At 37.3% G+C, this 13,786-nt stretch overlaps 1 protein-coding gene and 1 non-coding gene across 2 annotated transcripts; one reads left to right on the top strand and one right to left on the bottom strand.

Annotated features, from left to right (window-relative positions):
* Positions 1–421: 421 nt before the first annotated feature.
* LOC132118218 (proliferation-associated protein 2G4-like) lies at positions 422–6,529 on the bottom strand. Its single transcript, XM_059527893.1, has 13 exons — positions 6,283–6,529; positions 5,379–5,507; positions 4,855–4,960; positions 4,712–4,781; positions 4,541–4,633; positions 4,059–4,122; positions 3,902–3,980; positions 3,737–3,815; positions 3,511–3,644; positions 2,933–3,027; positions 2,340–2,467; positions 1,304–1,357; positions 422–1,214 (listed from the first exon to the last, which is right to left on the bottom strand). The coding sequence occupies exons 1-13, from the start codon at positions 6,368–6,370 to the stop codon at positions 1,149–1,151; spliced, it is 1,185 nt and encodes a 394-aa protein (XP_059383876.1). The 5' UTR covers positions 6,371–6,529; the 3' UTR covers positions 422–1,148.
* A 1,838-nt stretch (positions 6,530–8,367) lies between these two features.
* Positions 8,368–8,439, top strand: trnap-agg (transfer RNA proline (anticodon AGG)). The gene has a single exon. It is a non-coding gene; the product is annotated as a tRNA-Pro (tRNA).
* Positions 8,440–13,786: the final 5,347 nt, after the last annotated feature.

Raw genomic sequence — 13,786 nt, 5'->3', positions numbered from 1 at the left:
GTGGTTTGGACCAACAACACATTACCAACAACATTCAGTAAAGGCTTTTCAAGAAGTATTTGGGCACTTGGAACACAAAAATCAGTTAGGGTTATGTCTTTATAAGTATTTCAACACTTTCTAGTCGTCAAACTTAGTAGACTATTTTTTATAGTTAATATGAACTAAACTTGTGGACAATCTACTAGCCCAACCAAAGACAGGAAATAACTCCATCATTCCTGTTAAATTGCCTTGCTTAACAGTTAAATTATCTCCTTATACATATGTAATTGGTTTACAGATGACACTGGGTTTGACATTTTTTTTTCTCATAAACTCATAATTTTTTTCTGTACACCATATGACTGCTGCATTCTGATAGATTAATACATTTTGTGATACTTGAGTGTTTGAGCTGAAACAAACCAGGCTCTGATCCAACAAATGGCTAATTAAATTTATTAGAGGTACGTTTATAAAATGGCAGGATCATTTCGTCAGTTTAGTCAGTAAACGATGGTTTCAGAGGTCAGGCCAATAAGCTGAGGGGAACATCTACATCGAAACAGACTCTGGAAAAGCATTTTAATAATTCTGGAAACACTAGAAAACGAATGCTGAATGTCATCTAACAAATCAAAGCTTACCAAATTGATTAACAGTGCTTCCAGTGTAGATGGTTTGCTATATTTAAGGTGAAGTGAGGCAGTTACCGCTCCAAAGACTCATTACAGGTCATCAATACAAATTATGATCATTTCCCAACTGACAAAAACTCAACCTTTAACAGACCTCGAACAGGGAACTCGTTTGCATGGACACGAATGGCACTTTGTAGCAAAACTGCCTAAAGAGTGCCACCGTTAGACTTTTATTTTTCATGATGGTTTGTACAGTGACAGAGAGGGTCAAAAGAAACCCAGCACTCGCCTCCTGTCAACACAGTTGGACAGTATCTACCTGCTCATCCGTACACTCCCAGCCGCATTCAGAGACAACCAAATGTAAATAAACTGCACAAACACTGTAGCAGTCTTATGTAACTAATGAGGAGGTATTCAAAAAGACAGAAGGCTCTCATTGGGGCAGGTCATAATTAGCTTTAACGGTTCTGTTCTTTGGGCTGTGCAGAGGCTCTGTCAGTCAGCTTGGTTGGCAGTGGGAGTCTATGCAGCAGCTTCACTCTCAGCCTCCACTGGTTGTCCTGTGGCACTCTCCACATTTTTGGATGCCTGGGAAAAGACAAATTATGCAAATATGGTTTCATATTCACAACAAAGTGCCATTAGAAATAGGGAAAGTGGATGCTGACAGAGCAAACCTTCTTTTTCTTCTTCTTCTGTGCCTTGCGGCTGGCTGAGCTTTGCAGTAATGTCTGCAAATAAAACACATTGCCAGTAAATCTTGAATGTAAAAATCAACTGGAGAATTCCATTACCCAGAGTAAGATTTTTTTGCTAATGACCCCTATATATTTGTCCCATGTTCACTTACTAAAGTAAATGTAAAAAATAATAAAAATTAATTAATAATGAATGATATTGAATTATAGACAACATTAGGGGTAGGTATTGACACAAATGATTAAATTAAGTTTTGATTTAGATAATTTTGGGTATATTTATCATGTACAACATTGCAAATTAAAAAACAAACGAACTCTAAAATATACATGAGAGTTAGTTGGTACTACATTACATTACTATATATTGAATGTTAAAATTAACTGATTTGTATATAAACTTTACATTAAATGAAGTTATAATAAATTAAACATTGAAGAGTATTAAAAAATATAATGAATATGCTATATGGTGCATATATTTAGCTAAATACTTCTCTTTAGAGTAAAGTTTTGTTGCTGACAAATAAGTTTATGGTCAATAAATAGACTTTTTTTTCTGAAGTAAATGTGACGTTACGTGACATTGTTTACAAGCTGTTATACTGACATCTTTCTGCAGCTGAAACACGATTGTTTAACTTCGGTTTCATTAAAATTTAAATCATGTAAAGTTAAGAAAGCAATACTTTTACCCAGCCCAAGAAGTTAATTTCAATATAATTTTGACAACAATGTTTTATTAACATTTTATTTTGAAAATACTTTTCATACTTTGACAATTATTCATACTTGGGATCCTTCTACCGATACCTATTATTAAAATATTTACATATATAAAATAAAATGTTCAACTAGTATTTAAACAGCAGAATAAAAAAAATGCAAAAATTATTTTAGTAATAACTCTACCAATTCTGTAAATATTAACTTTTAATTCATTCATTATTAAACCTCTAATGTAGCTTCCATACCAGTTCCCTGTATGTGTCTCCAGAAGCCCTGACTGTCTTACCTTGAGCTCTGGGTCTTGTACTTCATGCTCAGACTTGTAAAGCTCTGGATCAAACAGTCCAGTGGTGATACGCAGAGGGCCGTTTGCCATGAGCAGCACTGTGAATTTAAACTGTGCTACATATTCACCTTGAAAGAAAAGAAGATGGAGAAGAGACAGATGGTTTGACAATGTGACTCTCGAGACTTTGCTGATGGCACCAAACTTCAAAAATAAGAACAGTCTTTGACCTGGTCATGTGGCAGATGTGCTGGACGCACTTCACTCCAGTGTGAAAGGAAATTACTTTTCATTTTATGATTAGTTGCAAAGGTTTAACCTTTTCATCTTAATGCTTGGCTGAAGGTTTAACATATAAAAGGGGTGGTGTTAGCGCAGTGGATAAGACGCATGCCTGTGGTGTGGGAGACCCGGGTTCGAATCCACTGTGAACCGCCAGTGTGTCCAAGACACTTAACCCCTAGTTGTTCCAGAGGCGTGCGACCTCTGACATATATAGCAAATATATATATATATAAAAGCGTCAGCTAAATGAATAAATGTAAATGTAAATATAAAAGTGAAATTTTATGACTGTAGTTCTAATGCCTCACCTTCCTTCTCATGCAGGACACTGAAGGGCTGAAGCAGCTCATGTTTGGCACACTCGACCACTCCTAGTCGAGCTTTACTCTCATCCTCAAATGCCCTGAGCGCACAGACACCAGACCACACAAAGACAAGGAGAGAGACACCAAGAAATGTGATGAGCAACAGAGGTGAAGAGTATGTTTTTTCCCATGCACTTTCATTTGAGATACTAGTAACTTCAAAGTCATACATTTATTTGGGAGGGAAATGCACAAACATATAGCTTGAATACATTGTCAATTTAATGTTTATATATTTATATAAAGCATTTATATCATTTACACATTAGCATTCAAAAAGGGCCAGTAGGATTTTGTTGTTGTTGAAGGAAATTAATACTTTTATTCAGCAAGGATGCATTAAATTGATCAAAAGTGACAGTAACAGTAGGCAAGTTTCATTAACAGCTTACCTCCCCTATAATAATGGATTTCTTCATTTTAGTTTGAAGAGTGGCTGCCCTTCTTTAAATGAAAGTTTAACTAACTTTCATCTAGTGATAATAAAAATATCAAACCTCATTGAACATAAAACAGATTACCTCAGAGTGAATGGCATGGTATCAAATCGCCGCTCGACCTCACTGAAGAACACCCTGGAGGTCTTCATCTTCAGTCCATACTGCTTGCTGGGGTCTCGCTTGTAAACAGTGGTCCTCTGTCCAGAGTCTCTAGCCTGCAGGAAGAGAGAGAGCGCTGTGATCAGCTATCTGTCACATGTTAACAGCAGACATCAAGAGACCAGGTGATGCTGAGATGAGTCTTAACCTTTCCCTCTCCGGTGCTAATGAGCACGTCCACAGCGTACACCTCATGCACTTCAAATTCTGCCTTCTCATGATCCTTCCTTAGAGCAGACAAGGACAGAAAGCATTAAACATAGAGGAACGCTCAATCATTTTCAAAAACAATCTAGCGCTTCATTATCCTTACCTTTGCTGGTCGCTAGGGTTCTGAATGATGGTCTTCTCTCCATCAATGACATGCTGCTTTAACTGATGAGACAGCATGCCTGTGTAGAGACAGAAGGAGCTTTAAAACCATGCTATGATGCTTCAACAGAGAAGAGTTCAGGTTTCGGTCAGCTCACCTTCGATGGCCATGCATTTGAATGATTGGGCAATCTTGTTCCAGGCCTCTGTGACCTGAGTGTTCTGAGAAAAGCAGAAAAACAGGTGGCTGATCCATAGTAACTTCCTGAAACTCTTTGTGAACCACATTTAAATCATTGTTAATGACTAAAAATCATTTTATTCAAGAAAAATAGAAATAAAAAACTTAAAAACTAATGACAAAAAATTATTACTAAAACTATTTTTTCATATAATAGCTATAATAGCACATACATAATAACACTAAACTAACATTATTTTTTATATATTTTCCAATTTATTAAGTAGCATTCTTCTGAAGATACTGTCCCTTACGTGTAGACCAAGATTTAAAGTTGGTCTCCACAAAGGGAATTATCCATTTTATATTAGAAAATGATCGTGACTTTAAAAAAAAAAAGTTTTATTCGTGAGGATGTTATTAGCAGTTAAATACAAGACCAGATTGATTCTAACTAACCTGATTCCCAGGTTTAACCAGCCGGAGAGCAGCTTCTGCACACAAGTGGGCAGCTTTGATCACATCCGCTTTCCGTCCTGTCACAGGAGCATCCTAAAAGAACAGCAAAATTAAGTGCACTTCTCACAGAATGAAAAATGAGTTCTGTGGCATTCAAAACAGGAGACATACCTTGGATGCGCCAACCACAAAGCTATGGGCAATGTTGGAGATGAAGCCATCCACATGCACTCCAAGATCACTGTGAAAAAACAATGTAATAATGAAGAAATGTGCATGCATACATTTATATGTCGAACAGAAATAATACTCACATTTTAACCAAGTCACCGTCTTTGATTGTGTAGTCTGGATCGCTCTTCAGCGGTGAGAAGTGGCACACACAGTTGTTCACGGACACACAGGTGGGAAAGGCAATCCCTGTCACACAAGAATAAAACATTTATCTACTTTTTCATATAGAGTACTTTGTTATAAGTTTGGAATCAATGTTCAATGGCTTCTTATGCTCAGCAAGGCTGCATTTATTTGATCATAAATACAGTAATACTGTAAAATATTACAATTTGAAATAACTATGCATAAGGAATGGATGCTGAAAATTCAGTTTTGCCATCACAGGAATAAGTGACAAAAAACAAAACATTGGATTTTAAGGAATATTATATATTTATATTTTTTTAAATATTTTTTTTTTTTAATAAATACATCTAAATTTTTTTTAAATTTTTTAATAAAAAAAACACAGCATTTAAAATCACTGATTAAGGTCACTTTTGAAATCACTGATTCAAGATTGTAATGAATATTATTTAGCTCTTTTCAGAAGCATTCTTACCTTTCTTGATCTCTTTCTCTTTCTTGAAGACCTTGCCTGTTTCGGCAGTGATGAAAGCGTCTCCTTTCTGGCACAGGCTGAGAACAGACACACCAGGCTTGGCTGCTTCGATGACCACCTTCAAAGCCTCTGAAAGAGAACGATTTCACATTAAACAACCAATTCTCATACCCAAAGGATTTTGAAGCTCTCACTAAAGCAATATGTGACAGGACCCGGTATGAAGAAGATCAATTCACATCAAATCGGTAAGCACTTCTAAATAAAATAAAGAAATAGAAGATTTCGGTAGCTGACAGTAGCTAAAACTTTCTCAGTCAGAACCTGCCAATAAATCTACTGGATGCCTTTTTTTTTCTTATATTACTGCAGTATAATACCTACTTATATATATATATATATATATATATATATATATATATATATATATAGACTGGAATGCAACAGGAGACGTTAGGCAGAATGACAGGGTCAGTCGCCATTCACTCTCATTGTAAGGAACAAGATGCAATCAAAGTGAATGGTGACTCAGAGACTGTCAGTCACTTACATTGCGTCAAACATGTTTTATTGTGGTTCATAGTCATGTAGGTTTAGAGTAACATCACGGTGAGTAAATAATGACAGAATTTAACTTTTGTGGTGAACAATCACTTTAAATCGGTACGTTACAACTACAGCTAACTGGCTAATCTGCTAGCCGAATATTTATAAACATAAATACCGCTTTTAAGATTACAAAACATCGGCTGGCGATACTTGTCCGTACGATTTCAAGTTAAGTCAAGTCAAAAAAAACTAGAAATGACTGGCCTCGATGTCTATCTCACTACAGCTCGCAGACACATGGCCGAGCGCTAAAATCAACCCGTTATCACGCATAAAGCTCCAGAATCAATCTTACGGTTCGCTATGTCGGCCCCCATCTTGTACTTGGTGACCACCAAGTCATCAGCGATGGTGTGCTCTTGCTGGTCGTCGTCTCCTGACATGCTTGTCAGTGGTGGGATTCAAGACAAGAGAAGCTCGTAACTTTTTCCCTCGCTTCGCTTGTGGGATGATGGAGCTCAACACGCTTCAGATCTCACAGCCTGCGCAAGCAGCAGCCGTGGAAACGCGCAAGATGGCCGATCACTGCACCGCACTTCAAAATAAAAGCCGCAGAGCAGCGAATAAACTGACAGAGTGACCTCTGCGGGAGCTCGAGGAAATTATATCTCGTCATAAATGTTCCAGTTTTATGCAGATGCCGAAGAGGGTTTTATGTATAAACAAAGCATATTTAGGATAAATCTTTAACATCTTACATTTCTCATTCACTCACATCCCACCTCAGGTTTGGCGGGGTGGGGGCACTGGTCTGCTCATTTCAAACAATTGGAAATGCCTAACCCACTCTCCCCTATGCAATTATAACTCATTTGAATCTCATGCAATTACTATAACAGCTCCTATAAAACTCCAGGTTGTGGTAATTTACTGCCCTGGGTAAATTCTAGGCAACCTTCCGGAGCTGAATGGACTGCTGTGCTCATTTCTGGAGGATGGCAGTCCCCTTTTAGTCTTTGGCGACTTCAACATTCATCTGGACAAACCATATGCTATAGACTTCCATTCACTCCTTGCTTCATTTGATCTCAAACACTTTACCACTACAAGCAAACACAAATCAGGCAACCAACTTGACTTAATTTACAGAAGCAAAACAGATGACAATTTTTAGAACCCCTATGTATCTCTAACCATTTCTTTATTACATTTAAACTACATTTTGCTACCTGTGTGCCACCAACCCCTATACCGGTTACATTTAGACAAAAAATACACTCCCTTTCACCCTCCCATCTTTCCTCTGTAGTATCCTGCTCTCGTCCCTCACCTACCCATTTCTCAACTGTGGATGTGAATACAGCAACTGAAACTTAATGATGTCTCTACTGTAACCTCTCCTCCAGCATTGGCTGCCCCACGTTATCCAATGTTCTTCATGAGCATTGGACCAAACTCAGGGCAGCAAAGAGAAAATGGCTCAAATCAAAGATCCGTCAGACTCTGCTGAAGTCCATAATGCCAAATCTTCATACTGTATTTCAACAACAAGATCAACAGCGCTCCAGACACATGTAATCTCTTTTAAACATTTAATTCTCTCTTATGTCCCCCTCCACCTCCTCACACCACTTCTATAACAGCTGATGATTTCGCCACATTCTTCACAGACAAAACTAGAACAACCAGTAGTCAATTCTCAACCCCACACACACAGGACCTCAAACCTACCACACCCACTGCTTAAACTCCCATCTTCTCCTTTTGTCCCCTCACTGTTGCAGAAGTATCTAAATTTCTCCTCTCCAGTCATCCTACAACAAAGCCTCTCTAGACCCAACCCCCTTACACCTCCTCCAAGCAATCTCTCCTACACATTTACCAGCACTCACACACATCATCCTCACAGGCACCTTCACCACTGCATTCAAGCAGGCTCGGGTAACCCCACTGCTCAAAAAACCTACATTAAACACTTCATTTTCAGATAACTACAGACCTGTCCTCCTTCCATTCATAGCAAAAATCCTCAAATTAGTTGTTTTCAACCAGGTATCATTGTTTCTTTCACATAACAACTAACTGGACGCTAACCTGTCAGGTTTCAGGACTAGCCATTCGACTGAGACTGCACTACTGTCATGGAAGCCCGCTGGATTACAAAAGCTGATTCCAAGTCATCAGTTCTTATTCTGCTGGATCTATCTGCTGCGTCCACTCTCTCATCACTGGGCATCACAGGGAATCCACTTCGCTTGAATCTCACTGGTAGGTCTTTCAGGGTGGTCTGGGGAGGGGAGGTATCCTAAGCACATCAACTGGTCATTGGGGTTCCTTGGACCCCTTTTCTTCTCCATATACACTACATCACTGGGACCCATTATACAGGCACATGGTTTCTCCTATCATTGTTATGCTGATCCTATCATTGTTAACCTGTGGCTTGTTGGTCTAGGGGTATGATTCTTGCTTAGGGTGCGAGAGGTCCCGGGTTCAAATCCTGGACGAGCCCTCTTCTTTCTTTGCAGCATCTTTTGGGGAAGTCGTGGCCTAATGGTTAGAGAGTCGGACTTGCAGTCGAAGGGTTGTGAGTTCAAGTCCCGGGCCGGCAGGAATTGTGGGTGGGGGGAGTGCATGTACAGTGCTCTCTCCACCCTCAATACAACGACTTAGGTGCCCTTGAGCAAGGCATCGAACCCCCAACTGCTCCCTGGGCGCCGCAGCATAAATGGCTGCCCACTGCTCCGGGTGTGTGTTCACAGTGTGTGTGTGTGTTCACTGCTCTGTGTGTGTGCACTTTGGATGGGTTAAATGCAGAGCACGAATTCTGAGTATGGTTTACCATACTTGGCTGAATGTCACGTCACTTTCACTGATGACACACAGCTCTATCTCTCATTTCAACCAGTTGATCCACTGGTAGCTTATCTCCTTGCATTGGCTACCGGTTACGACTTACATCAAGTTCAAAACATTGCATAATGCATATAGACCAGCCACAGGCTCAGCACCTGCCTACTTCCACTCTCTCTTACGAATCTACATCCCCTCCAAATGTCTGAGATCCGCTAGTGAACGACGCCTCGTGGTACCATCACAGAGAAGCTCAAAATCACTTTCCCGAACATTCTCTTTCACCATTCCTGGCTGGGGGAATGATCTTCCCACCCCTATCTGGAACAATGTTCAAGCGACAGCTGAAAACTCATCTCTTTCAACACTACTTGACTTGAAAAAACATTTAAAAAAAAGCCAAACAAAAAAAATGGTCTTCCTCTTTATTTATTCCTAATCTAATATTTATTAATAATCTAAATAATTTAAATATTTATTGTGTATAACACACGCACATACAGAAAATGTTATGTTCTTCTAAACCCTAATCTATTAAAGGAGCTATGTGGAGGTTTTTACTTAAAAAAAATCTTTAAAATAGAGTTTTCATTTGTACATGTATGAGCCAACCATGATGTAAAAAAAAGAATGACACCTCGACTGTCCACCACGGTTGCCTCTATCAGCCTGTAGGCTCAATTGTGTGTGGAGGAGTCGGGCCCGAATTGGCGCGAAAATTCACAAAATGTGACGTCATACGTGTTCTTGTCTACTTGGGCTTACAACCGTACGGCACGCCAGCCATTATAGTAAGCAGCGGCAATAGTGTTTTCAAATGGACTCTGCGGATGGAAAGAAGCGACCAGCCTCCAGCACAATTCAGACACCCAGTGCCGTCGCACCCTACACGCAGAGTACGCAGTCTGCGTAGGGCACCAACTCCCAGAGGGGGCACCATCCCAGTTGCTAAAAAAAAAAAAACCTTCCGCCATTCTCCCATCCGTGCTCGCGACCGCTTGCACCTCATGTTTTCGGCTGAATGTTCATAATTGATGGATGAACATCTATGTCCGGGTAAAGGACATCAGCAATCAGGCGCAGAGAAAAGAAAACTAAAGAAAGTAAAACAATAATAAAAAAAAAAAGTTGGCTTGGTGTTAGATGTTCCAGAGTCTCAAATTTAGGGACTCTAAATTTGTCTCTAAATTTACATGCGATATTGGTATACACTTTTCTAACGTCAGTAGCATTTGAGGAGAATGACTTACATTCATAAAAACAACTGTAATTGTTCATCTAGGTGACAGCTATAAAGCACAATTGAATTGAATGTTGGATATTTATTAAAATAAACTGTAAATCATATGTAAATTATGCTACTTTTTCACATGGGCTCAAACGCAAATTTAAAACTCTGTAGCATTTGAGGAGAAAGACTTGCAGTCATAAAACAATTGTAATGTGTTCATTTAGGTGTCAGCTACAATGCACACCTTATACATTTTTAATATATATTAAAATAAATTATAAATCATTTAGGTAAAAAATAGGCCCATTTATCACTTTCAGGCACATTCCTGTGAACGTTTTTTTTTTTTTTACGAAAATTACCCATGGTTTTAACAATAACACCACAAATCATCGTTCTTGTTGCCATGGTAACTGCAGATTAACCATGGTTTTGTTACTTCAAATAATAATTTACAAAGTATTAATATACTGTAATATTGTTTTGATGTTGTTGTTGCTATAAAAAAAGAGCTAAGCCATCAATAGCCGTTAAAATGACTTAAAATGCGTTATATAAAAAAACAATGAGGCAATAATGATTGGTTAATAATAAAACTGTTAAAATACATAATGTAGGCAAATACAAAATAAACAATTTATGTACTTTATTACAAATGCCTACAAAGGGAGCCAGATGCCATGTAATTGCTGCTGTTACACGTACAGGAGAATCAAATCCTTGTTTAGGCTACTGACCATACATTTAATTCAAATAGTCACTTAATCTTTCATTTTTGGCCACCTTTTTGCTATAGATGACATAGCCTTTATAATTTCTTCAACAAAAAACGTGCATATCACAACCCTTACAAAAATAAACCATGGTTTTATCATAGTAAAACTGCTTAATTTCCTTTTGCATGATTTCTTAATGCTTGAGACTATAAAATAAATTAGAGTCATAATAAAGTTATAGCCATAGGTAAATGTCAAGAGCTACAATTGTAATTTGAAAATAATACAATTTATTCATTTCGTTTTTTATTTGATTAAAGTTATTTTTTCACCCCTATAGTAGGTGTTTTTTTCATCATCATATTTGAGGAAGGGGGGCACAACAATACAATCCTGCTTAGGGCACCCATTTGGCCAGCAGCGGCCCTGCAGACACCCACGGACACTCCTCGTAAGTAAAAAAAAAAAAAGAGCGTGTGCACTGAGAACGAGCATGAGACTGGCTGCAGTTCCTCTAATGGCCACTGGTGTCAGTAACGGTTAGAAATTTTAGAACCGCAATGCTCCTTTAATCTGTGAAGAAAACAAAGAAAAAATCATAACAAATATCATGGCAAATATTTTTATTGTGTGTAATTTCCTTTCCAATCAATCTGTAATTTTTTCAAAACTGTAATTCTTCAGATTTTGTATTGTCTGTATCCTCAAAGTAACATGCATGAGCTTTGTATGAAATTGTTTGCACTTTAAATGTGCCAACTGATGTCATTTTCAAGGTCCTTGCTGAGTTTATTGTGGTTCATGAAATGACTCTAGATCTGCTGTTTATCAGACTGTGAGTACGTTAATTTTATTATTCCTGTGAAGAAATCTAAATCAATGTATTGAGTTTGACGGGTTTAGGATTACCAAACAAATTATTCTTAAAAGTCCATTAAAGGAAGTCAGTAGTGTTCGGGATCCATGTTGCCAGCTTTGCTGTAACCTACCCTAACTCCAGTCGGATAGAAATGTCTAATCTTACTAAATCAAAAAGACCTCGTTATAATTCCGAAATTCGTTGTGACAAAGTCCGTCATAAAACCAGAATTTGTATTGGAGATGCTTTTGAAAGATGGAGACGGCTGAAAACGGAGAAGAATTTGAACACAGACGCCAACGTTGCTAATTTTCTCCTGGACAGGTAAGATTCATCTATGCTTGGCTAACTTGTACTTGATGTCAATGGACATTTCATATATTCATGACAGTCGAAGTTGTTATGCATGTTTGTGCAAAGTAACATAACGTTAGCTCACATGGACGTATGCTAACATTAGAAATGCATTATAGGAACCCGTTTCTCTGTCATTATGCTGAGACGCTGAGGAAAACAACATTAGCACGCCCATTATGGCAATTTGAAACGTAATTGAGACAGTAGCCTAATGTTACCTCAGTAAAAATGATTCGTCATTTGTTCTTCACGTATATCGTGGACTAAGTTACACATGCTGCAAGTTGACCTGTATGACCATTGCTAATGTAATTTAGTTACTCTAACAATATTTTCTGATGGAACTAAAAACAACCCTGTAATAGCCATTGGTGATATTGAATTTGTCCCGCATTAATTGCTGTGGCAAATGTTTTGGTTATTTGTTAGCCTACTTATGACAAAAACTTTAGTACTTGTAAATCGATTTTTTTTTCTTATTGAAGAATAAGGAATTTTTATTTTGTTGTTTATATGTTTTTTGTTTTGTTTTACTGTTATCCTTTTTTTCTCAGATTTGTTATTTTTTTATTGTAATTGTATTTATATGTTAAAAAAAAAAGAAATCAAATCAAAATACAGCTGGCCACTTTCACTTATAGCATCAGCTAAATGAATAGCTGTATCTTTGATATTGGTTACACATAGTGATATAGGCTTTTGCTTGTACTTACATTAATGACAGATACATAACGTTACAAGTTAGACTAACAGCTACCGTTCTGTCTGTCATGTACGAGCATACATCTTTACGATTATACTGTCACATACGAGCATACATCTTTACGATTATACTGTCACATACGAGCATACATCTTTACGATTATACTGTCACATACGAGCATACATCTTTACGATTATACTGTCACATACGAGCATAAATCTTTATGATTATACTGTCACATACGAGCATAAATCTTTATGATTATACTGTCACATACGAGCATAAATCTTTACGATTATACTGTCACATACGAGCATAAATCTTTATGATTATACTGTCACATACGAGCATAAATCTTTACGATTATACTGTCACATACGAGCATAAATCTTTACGATTATACTGTCACATACAAGCATACATCTTTACGGTTATAGTCACATACGAGCATACATCTTTACCATTATACTGTCACATACGAGCATAAATCTTTACTATTATAGTTAACTAATGACAATTAGTACATTTTTTAAATACATAATTACTTATCAAAATATCTCTCATGAAGCATAAACATAATTAACAGAAGAAAAAAAACGTACTGTGTACGTCTGTTCATCCCTTGCCATTGGAAGATCTTTGAAGTAGCCTACGTTTCTGCTGAATCCTGCAGCTTATCTGACAACCTCGAGCCAGGAGGTAGGTGGAGGGGATACACCGCTCTACAGTATTTTTATAGTGATTGCAGTACCAGTCCTACATACGGCTCCTTTAATTAATGTGAATCAAAACACTGGTGGTTAAAGTAAATCCTAAATTGTCATGTTCAACTTGAAAACCAAATGTAGTAGTTAATACTAGTAAAAGTTGACATGTAAAGTTTATAAATTGTGTTGCTAGCTGGTAGGCTATTTTATATAATGTATAAATGAAATCAGGTAAACACCTAACAAAACAGTATTTTTATTTCAGACAAACCATGATCTAATTTTTTTTTCTAACTGCTGTTTACCTGTAAATTACAACAATAAAAATCTGCAACAATCTGACTCACAGACTTAGTTCAATCTTTATATATATTTTTTATAAATATATATATTTATAATAATAAATTATTATAATTTATTATTCATTCATTTT

Source organism: Carassius carassius, chromosome 37 (genome assembly GCF_963082965.1).
Source record: "Carassius carassius chromosome 37, fCarCar2.1, whole genome shotgun sequence".
Taxonomy (NCBI): domain Eukaryota; kingdom Metazoa; phylum Chordata; class Actinopteri; order Cypriniformes; family Cyprinidae; genus Carassius; species Carassius carassius.
This window is presented reverse-complemented; position numbering and strand designations above follow the sequence as displayed.

Excerpts from the sequence above, each read along its gene's own strand:
- LOC132118218 (XM_059527893.1), bottom strand. The coding sequence starts at position 6,370 with ATGTCAGGAGACGACGACCAGCAAGAGCACACCATCGCTGATGACTTG. Across the intron at positions 5,508-6,282 it reads GGGGGCCGACATAGCGAACC|AGGCTTTGAAGGTGGTCATC; the intron begins GTAAGATTGATT and ends GTTCTCTTTCAG. Across the intron at positions 1,215-1,303 it reads AGAAGAAGAAGAAAAAGAAG|GCATCCAAAAATGTGGAGAG; the intron begins GTTTGCTCTGTC and ends GTCTTTTCCCAG.